Genomic DNA, 9,495 nt, shown 5'->3' with positions numbered 1-9,495 from the left:
GGGGATGAAAGAAAAGAACAGGGGCAGGTAATCTGGTAGGTTGGCTTATTTACTGCTGAATTATCCCACATGTCTTTGACAAGGTTCCTCAGGAAGGCAAAAAACAAGCGGAGCTGCACAGTTATTCATCCCCCCCCCCCCTTCCCGTGCTGGTAAATATATGGCTAAAGCCACATTCAGATACAGTATCATAAAGTACCATACACATCACTGTATCAGATACATAAAGAATCACATAATATCCTACACTATCATAAGTACCACATGTTTTTATAGCATCGGGGTTCAGTATCAAATTGTACCATATAGTGCCATTGAAAAGAAGGGTCTGGCTGGGTTTTAGCAAACAGAGAGGTGGCGCAAGTGCTCCCTCCTCCTGATCCCCCACGGACCCACTGGGACTCCTCTCAAATCGTAGAGGAGGAAAAATGTCAAAGTGCACGAAGGTCGACCGGAATTAAGGGCACTGCTTCTGGCAGGCTTGAAGAAGCTCTGATTCCGATAAGGACCGGCCTCTCAGTTGAGCAGCTGCTCTCTGCCGCACATCTATTGACTGGAAGGCGCCCATAACTCGTCTCTGCCGTTGCCCCTGCCTCTGCGTCGCCCCCCTTTCGACGGCGGCGGCACAGATCGCGCTTGATGGACCACGGTCTCAATTGTTGCTGAGATGGAATCGTGATTGGAGAACTCGAGAGGCTCTGGGGTTAGGCTCGGCCTGATGCTCTGCCTACCTGGCAGGTCATCGCACCTTTCTAGGACAGGCATCCCCAGAGTCCTCCCGTCACCTTTCCCGCTGGCCAGCAAGTGCAAATCCCGGCTATCTGCTCGCTCTTCTTCCCTCCTCGTGGCCAGCTCTGGCTGCTCTAAGGGCTGTTTTCGGGGCCGCCCGGGCCGCCTTTTGATGACGTTGTTTCCTGTTTTGGCTTGTCGCTGCAGGCGCTTAGCACGGAGAATCTTCTGCACGTGCTCAAAGTTCAAAGAATGCATCCTCCTCACGTCTTTCTGGATCTGCTCCACCTCCCGCCGTTTATACCGCCGCTTACTAGGTGCACCTGGGAAAGGAGAGAGTGAACATTAGGGAGATGAAGCATCTTAAGGTAAGTAAATAGCACAGCGAGGCTCTTCAAAGAGGAAAAGGTATTCATGCCAGCACGTCAGTCAAAAGTGAGCAGCCGTGGAGAGACCAGTGAAGACATTTTGCCAATTTAACTCGCGGAGAGAATTCCTTTTGCTTGCTTCAAGAGCTTCCTGCTAATTTTGACATATTCAAGTGAGCCTTTCAAAGCCCAGCTGAGCCAGAAGAGCAGATCCTATCCTGTAACTGTCTACTAGAGAGCCGAGAGGAGAAGCGAGAAGAGGAGATCCCATTCTGCTAGCAGGAAACCCACAGAAATCTCCTTCAACATTTTAATATGTCGCCACACAATAACAACCCTGTGCATCTGGAGCGCAGGCTGCCAACAAACCAAACACACACACGTACATTTATCTACATGCACACACACACACACATTTATCAACATGCACACACAGACACAAATACAAAAACATAAATCTGCATACATGCAAATTACAAACATATACAGATGATGTATTCACCGGTAAAGAATGGACGAGTCGAATACACACTGGAGATGTGTTCTCCTTCACACTGGGCAGAATGCCTTTCCCATCATTTCTCTTACTCTCTTTTCCCATCACTCTCATTTTCCTTCCCACTCTCCTCTTAATGGGTGGCAACATGCTACTCTCTAATTTTCAATCACGCTGCACACTTTCATTTCCGCCTCTATTTCAGAACTGCTTCCTGGTCTTGGTCCAGCTCTGTCATTCTTTTTGTTTCTCATCTCTGTCCCATTTCTTAGCTCCCCCCACCCCCCACCCCCCCCACCCCCTACCCCCCTTCCTCCCTGTTCCTGAGGCACAGACTGATTTGCAGCCAAAATGGAGGAAAAGCACAATTAGCCACCAGGCCCCAAGAGTGTGCAGATAAACAATATATTTGGTCTGTTTTTCTCGAGATTTGACTCACATTCCTTGATTCTCTTCTTTTCTCATAGAATTCACATTTATTTGTATAAACATTTGAATTGGCTTTGGGGTGATTTACTTTTGTGTTTTGAAGCTTCCAGTTGCTCAGATTAAACGTAATAACAAGCAGACACAGAATAATAATGTTAAGGTAATGAACTAAGATCGCCATTGTAAGGAACATTTTCCTCTGCCGTTGCTCAAGAATTCAAAGGTAGAAGTCATTGCAGAATTCAGGGAATTGGTCAAATGCTCAAAGCGCTAAGCAGCGGTAGTTTACGAGCTGCACAGAAGTGGGCACGTCCTCTGCTCTCTCTCTCTCACACACACACTACAAAGTAGCAGAGATTTATGAGCAGCATGCATGGAACATAAAACCGGCGACCTTCAGCAGTGTGAGAGGCGTACAGCACCGAGGACCTGTTTCTCTGCGGATTAGGAAGTCACTGCACAGAGATGCATACCGGTACTCGACGGATGCAACTTTGAGTTTGTAAATCATTTCTTAGTAGAACTAGTCTGCAGTGGCAAAACAGATGAGAGCTCACTGGCGCTGACTTGTTTGCATAAAAGCAGGCCGTCTTCCACATCGCTACCAAAAACCATGTTTCTTTCCAGTGACTCTTTCCAACATGCAAAAACTCTCACTAAATAATAATTATATATTCATTAAGGATCATTTTGTGTCAGCCACTGTTGGGGCAACCAGTCAGATTAAAATACATTTTGCATTTGTATCTGTGTGTGTGCGTGTGTGTGTGTGTGTGTGTGTGTCTGCGTACACGCGCTCGTGTTTTAATTGGGGGTAGAGCTGTGAAGTGAGGCAGTAAGTCATACTAGAGGAGGGGCAGGAGAATGGGGGGGAAAGAGAGGGTAATAGGGGAACGAGGGGGGGGGAGAGAAGGAATGAGGGAAACGAGGGAAGTCTGTGAATGGATGTGCGGATTGTGGGAGAGAGGCAGAAGGAAAGCAAGGTTACAACTGCAGCGGCAGCAGGGGGGAGAACATGGAAGAGAGGCACAAGCAGCATAACGACACGGGAAGGAGAATGTGGATGGGGAGGCGGCTGGGGGGTGGGGGTGGGGGTGTTGGTGTGTGTATGAGTCATACGTCCTGGTTCCCCCCCAGGGTTGGGGGGGGGGGGGGACTGAGCCCCAGCCTTCTCCTCCTCGCCACTGGACTAGGCCCTAGTCATTAAACCTCTGGCTGCCAGCCAGCTCTTTTAACACAGGCAAGGGCCTTTTACGGCATGTCTGTCGAAAATAAATCACAGTGTGTGAATAATATATCTTTGGCAAAGGCATTGGCGGGAGGGGAGGAAGAGGAGGGAGGGGGGGGGGGGGGGCAAAGAGAGATTGGTGAATTATAGTCGTCTGCATCCATGCATTACGCTCCCTCTCTCTCTCCATCCCCAGCCAGATGTGCTCAAAGACAGCAGAATACAGAGTGTGCCAGTATATACACACACATTAGTTGGGGAGTGAGAATTCTGGGCTGCCTTTCATTGTCTTGTAATTCTGTGCATGGCAAGCTCACAAATAGAAATCACCTCGCTGCGTACACTGCTGTGCCATCTACGTTAGACGCCACCGAATAAGAGATCAAGTCCCCCCAAACCAGAGGCTAACAAGCCTGTCATCACTGGGGAAGATAAATAAAACATTTGGGTACCAATTACTTTTAGCTAAATCTGCAGCAACGAAGGTGAGAAAAAAGACGAGCAAAGCTGATTTAAGCTTTCGGTTGTTTCTTTTCATTCGTTTTTTTTTTTTTTTAGCTCCAAACATAAATAAACCACTGCCAGTTGCTTCACCGATACAGTCTGTCTAATAGATCGGAATCTCACCGACTGTTTAATGATCTGATCAGATCTCTAATGAAGTCCGTTGCTTTGTCAAGCTGCCGATGCCTTCGATAAGCACAATCGAGCGGCAGACGTTAATCGGCAATTCGAGCTAACCTCAAATCTCCAAAACTATTTTAATGATGTTGCCTCTGTCACAGGCAAAAATAGCATACTTTAGTAAATCCTGAAGTAAGTGGTTCTTACCGGTGAGGGGGGGACTGGAGCATTTGTTCATCTGTCCTGGCTCTTGCCTACCAGATTGGAACGACATTAGGCCCCGATCTCCAAACACTGGGACCCTCGTCTTCCTGCTGCGTCCGCCACAGTCGTCTTCCCGGGACCCCAAGAAGGTGTCGGAGGCTGACTCGGTCAACTTCGATTGGCTGCTGTAGCTGCTCATGAAACTGTTTACAGGCCGTCGAGTCTGACAGGAGTGGAACTGGCTGTCGGCAAGAGAGTGTCTGGACAGCTGGTCCGACTCAAACATCCCCAAGCTGGAGGACAGGCTTGACCCTCGACCGCTGCCCCTCTGCTTCTCCACATGCTTTGAAGAGTTGTGAGCGACTGAGTCCCTCCTGTCGCTCAGCAAGCTAAGACGGGCGTTGGTCTTAGCTCCGCTGAAGAGGCCGCCTAAGTCCTGCCGCTCTTGCATTGAAAGGAGGGGCTCATCCTTGTGCTTATGTTTGTGCTTGTGCTTCCTCTTGTGGAAACGAACCCCCGCGAGACCGCCGTTGCTGCCACTTCCAAGGGATCCGAGGCCTTCGCCTCTAACAGACGGCCCCTGAAGCGGACTACTGGCACTGCGGTGCTTCGCTCCTGGCTGGAGCGTTGGGTGTCCACTGGGGTGGAAAGCTTTGGGAGGGGGGACAGCGGGCCTCATGAAGGGAGATGGAGGTGCGGGTCCTAGTGAATGATGGGGCAGATAAAATGGGGCAGCAGGGGGAAAGTAGCCTAGACTCAGAGGAGGTGCATAAGGCATTGCATACGGCGCTGCATAGTAGTTCCCCCCAGCCAGTGGATAACCATATCCTTGAACAAAAGGCAGCTTTGACGTGATTGGCTCACTGGCTTTGGCTGGACGGCCACGCCTCCTCTTAGCCTTTAGATCGACGCTCCTACGTATGTATGAGTTGGAGTCACAGGAATAGGAGTCGTAGGTAACGGGGTAGTAATGATGGAAGTTGAGGCGGAAAATGGAGGGATATGGGTGCTGGGGGTAGCAGGTGAAACGTCTGTGGGACACTCGCAGCTGCTGGAACTTCATCACAACCTGCAGAAAGGAAACGTTCATTAGAATTAAACGTACATGGTATTATAGTTGCACATTGCAGTGCGTGGTTTATTGCTGTGTTTCTAACCTCCTCCAATTCGGAGAGAAAATGAAGATGATCCCGGCTCTGTAAGCACTTCCTCTTCCGTCGATGATGTTTTTGCTTCTTTTCCTGTTGTGACAGGAAGTTGTCAACAGCGGTTACTTGCCGCTCACAGCGTGTTCTGCTGCCCCTGTTGGATGCTTCCAGGGCTGCCGCTTCTGCAGCCTCGAACCCGCAGAGGTCAAAGGAGTACCTGCATAAAGACAACATAAAATAGACAATTACACTAAAATACCAACTTTTAAGAATCTATTCAGGGCCCAGAAACACAAAACAAGTACCGTACCTTCGACGAGAGGCGGGACCTTTTTCAGTTTGATCCGAGGTGCTATTGTTGTCTGTGCCAATGCCGCTGTCGCTTGGAATTGTCTCCTCACTGTGGGACTCGCTGATGGGGGACAGAGTCACCTCTTTCACCGAGGCCCCCTCTGACAGCTGGGAAGGTGAATTCGCCAGAAGGCGTGGCGGTGATAGTTTCCATCCACCAGAGAGGAAGCCCCTGGCCTGTGGCTTGGAGGGCAAAGCTGAGATGGGCTGCAAACTGGGCATAGTGGAATCAGGATGGCAGGCTCTTATGGATGCGGCACTAGAGCTGGGAGAAGTTGTGGAAGGCACTGCAGGGCTCTCGTAAAGACTGGATGCAGAGATTGGCAGCGGTGGCTTTCCCCTACTGTTTCTGGGAGGATTTGGGACTCGGGTTTCCGCTCTGGGTTTGCGCCCTCTCTTCTTACCGATGTAGATGGTTCCTCTCTTGCTGACATTTATTTGTTTGCCCAGCCGAGCTTCAATGGTGGATGCCATGGCACTCATAGCTGAAGTCACAGGGGCGGAAGATGACTTAAGAGCCAGAGTACCATTCTGACTGGAAGCTGAGAAGATCTCATTCAGGATGCTCTGCATTTTCCCAAGTCTTATTTTATTCATTGGTCTGGAATTGCCCCTCCCACACTTTAGTTTCAGACTGTTAGAAGCGGCGCCATGGGTTGCAGAGGCCATCTGCACTAACGTGTTTAGTGTGTGTGTCTTCCTTGGATGGTGAAATCCTGCAGGGATTTCCCGTGCCAGTGGGCTTGGAGGTGAAGTGGACGTTCCCTCATGGATGGTCTCCACTGTGAGAAGTGGCTGTTTCTTGGGGCGTCCTCGTTTCCTCTTGATGGGCGTGTGGACAGTCAGGCTGTCGGTGTTGGTGTAGAGGGGGCTGGAAGGGGTGATTGGAAAGGCTGAGGGTGGGTCAGCCAAGGGTGAGGGGCTAACCCGGTTGTCTCGATGTGGCGAAGTGAGGCTCACGTGGCTTTTTGCTTTCAGGTAGGACCACCTGTCCTTAGCCTTGGACGGTCTGGAACTAGCTATGGAGCTGGGGCCGAGGCAGGGACTAAGGGTCAGGCTGTGTCTGGGGCTTGGGCTAATGTTTGGCCTGGGTTTAGGGCTCGGGCTAGGACTGATGCCATCTCTTGGGCTGGGGTTTGTGTTAAGACTGGGCTTGTTCATATGATTGTGAACAGACTCTCTGTATTTGAGGGTGTCTGAAGTCAACCTTGGACGGCCCACAGGGTTCTTTTTCACTTTAGGTGCACTCAAAGCAGCCTCCGGGTCAGGCCCAGTTGTAACTGTCTCTCCTCTTTCCGTCCGGTCTACCCTTTCTCCTTTCTCTCTTTTATCACTTCTATCTACTCTCTCTGCTTTTTCTATCCTTTCTCTACTGACGTCAGTCTGACTTGTGAGTCGAGAGTCATTTTTTTGAGTGTCCATCTTATGTGCTACTTTGGGTTCCGGGGGCCCGTGGTGGGGCCTCTCTGTAGTGTTGGAGTCCTGCCGTTGCTGTGATTGCTCATCTACAGAAAACGACTCGTCAAAAGAAGGCTGCCTTCTCCTCTTCCGTCCTTTCCCTTCCTCTGTCAGCATGGGCATCCCCCTGTCTTCTTCATCTCCTCTCCTTCCAGTTACTGATCTTTCTCTCTCATCTTTTCGCCTCTCCTCTCTTTCTTCGTGGAATCGCTCAGCGGTCTCTTCTTGCCTGTACTTATGCCTCTCGTCGGAACTCGTCGGGCTTTCCAATCCTTTCTCCAGCTGCCTTCCCCAAGGTGTATCGGCACTGTGGGGATTACAGAGCGTCTTTTGGGAATCCTTCCTGCCATACTTGCGCTTGATGTTCACAAAGAGATGCTCGCTGACCTCTAGCAAACCCCGTCCCCTGGGGGAAATGCATACAGAACAAGAAAATAATTATGGCAAGTGGGATGGATGGATGTTTTCACATTAATCTGAATGCCCATTATAGTAGCAAGTATGATAGTCGAACTGAAAAAATGTACCGGTAATACACCCATAAACACACACACACACTCAAATAAGCAGAAATGTATGTTTGGGTCATTTTAACTATTTGAACTCACAGGAAATTGCCCCATACCTGCTCAGGGAGGTCAGATTCAGAACGCTGGCATCTGTAACTACTGGCAAATGCAGGTCTGGAGTCAAGGACCTCTGCGGTGAAGGGCTTTGTGCCGCTATTCGTGAGAACGATTGAGCTGGGTCGGGCACAGAGCTCCTACCGGCTCCTGCCAGATCCCTGACTGGTTCAGAATCCGCAGGATTGGCGGGGGATGCAGACGGCGCTGCAGACTTGATCCAGTCTGGACTGATTTGGTGCTGGTGTGGATGAGTGTGTTGGAATTGTTGTGTGAAGGTGTGCAGCGTTTGCTGTGAGTGTGCAGGAAGAAGGGAAGTGCGAGGCTGGTGTTTGGGCAGAGTGTGATCTCCCAGGAGTTGCAGCAGGCCTCCCTCTCTCTGTTCAGGCATTCTGAACTGGCGCTCATAAGTCTGGGGATGATAGAGAAGAGAAGCAAAGCCTGGTTAATAAACACAGTCTTCAATCACTAGACAGCTTGGGTTTATGAGCAGATAAAAAGAATTTTAATACATCTTGTGAGCATGTGCGACATTCAAAACACAAAAACAAAAGGCTTGTTCACAGAGCTTTGACATTCCTGTGGTAAAGATGATGCATGTGTGAGCGCCGGGGGAAACGCAGCATGAAACACCGTGGCCGAGCTTGAACGGCCCGAGTTCTAAACTATTACATTTACATTTTATGACGATGATGATTATTTGATGACTCTCCCGTATTTCTTCAAGCCCCAAACTACGACTTTCATGTGTCTATCATTTATTTTAGCGACAGCCGCGCACGTAAAGTCAACCTCTCAGCCAGGCAAAAGAGAACATGACAAAAGCTGATATGCTACACGCGAGATGCTTCGCAAGCGGCATGACCCTGCTTTACGTATCACCGCTGCATAATCAACATACTGCTGGGGGGGATGAGAAGTGGAGCAGTCGATGGCTTTGGTGGTTTAGAGTGTTATTAACAGACCCAGTGTGACGCAACAAGACACTGCTCTGCTGCGCAGCGGGGAGCTGTAACTTAACCACAGGCCTGCCTCTGAGTGCACGCACACACACGCACACACTTTAAGCCTTAACCGTCACACGGACAGTAGTAGCACACAATGCTAATGTACGGATCGGATGCGCATAAAAAAAACACACTAATACACGCGCAGTAATGAAATGTATAATGCACATATTTCAGCAGTCGTGTCCCATCATCACTCATTCCGTACTTCCCAACAGATACGGCTTTTTGCTCCGATGCTAGCCGCGTACGCCAGCACAAAAACGGTACTAAGCAACATAGTGCATGGATGAACACTGTAAGCGAACACTCAGTGTGTGTGTGTGTGTGTGTGTGCAGATTAACAAAATGAATGTGCGTACATCAACATGCATAGACTGCTATGGTATCCTTTCAGCTCTGACATGTATGTGTGTGTGTGTGTGTGTGTGTGTGTGTGTGTGCATGGTGACACTGGAGAAGACACCATGTGAGTCCGCAGAGGGATAAGATGACAGACACCTGATACACACATGCTTTCTCATTTAACCTGTCCTAGAATACCTGCTGTTCCAGGTTAAAGGAGGACATGGAAAAAGAAAGACGCAGAGACACGGAGGTGGTTCGAGGTGGTTTCTGACAAAGACGTGCAGCAAGACACACACACACACACATGAGACGTGTATCCTCCCATGTAACCACAAAGCAACCACATGATAATCAAGAGAAGAGGCATGGACACCTTTCAGCCGACAGAGAGAGAGAGAAACAGCGGTCTCTCTCCCCCCCTCCCCCTTTCAGGGTTATTGGCACCAGCTCAGCATTTTGTTCTTCGTTTCCGCCCTTGTGCC

The 9,495-nt window shown here is 49.7% G+C and overlaps 1 protein-coding gene across 1 annotated transcript in view; it reads right to left on the bottom strand.

Moving 5' to 3' along the window:
- Positions 1–546: 546 nt before the first annotated feature.
- setbp1 (SET binding protein 1) overlaps positions 547–9,495 on the bottom strand; it is a 10,521-nt gene continuing 1,572 nt past the window's right edge. The window contains exons 2-6 of the mRNA XM_068738723.1: positions 7,661–8,070; positions 5,537–7,441; positions 5,236–5,443; positions 4,082–5,147; positions 547–1,052 (exon numbers count right to left, since the gene is read on the bottom strand). Of these exons, the coding sequence (XP_068594824.1) occupies positions 547–1,052; positions 4,082–5,147; positions 5,236–5,443; positions 5,537–7,441; positions 7,661–8,070 (4,095 nt within the window). The remainder of the gene's footprint in view (positions 1,053–4,081; positions 5,148–5,235; positions 5,444–5,536; positions 7,442–7,660; positions 8,071–9,495) is intronic.

Source organism: Brachionichthys hirsutus, chromosome 4 (genome assembly GCF_040956055.1).
Source record: "Brachionichthys hirsutus isolate HB-005 chromosome 4, CSIRO-AGI_Bhir_v1, whole genome shotgun sequence".
NCBI lineage: Eukaryota > Metazoa > Chordata > Actinopteri > Lophiiformes > Brachionichthyidae > Brachionichthys > Brachionichthys hirsutus.
Note: the sequence above shows the minus strand (reverse complement) of the source record. Positions and strands in the feature narration are given on the sequence as shown.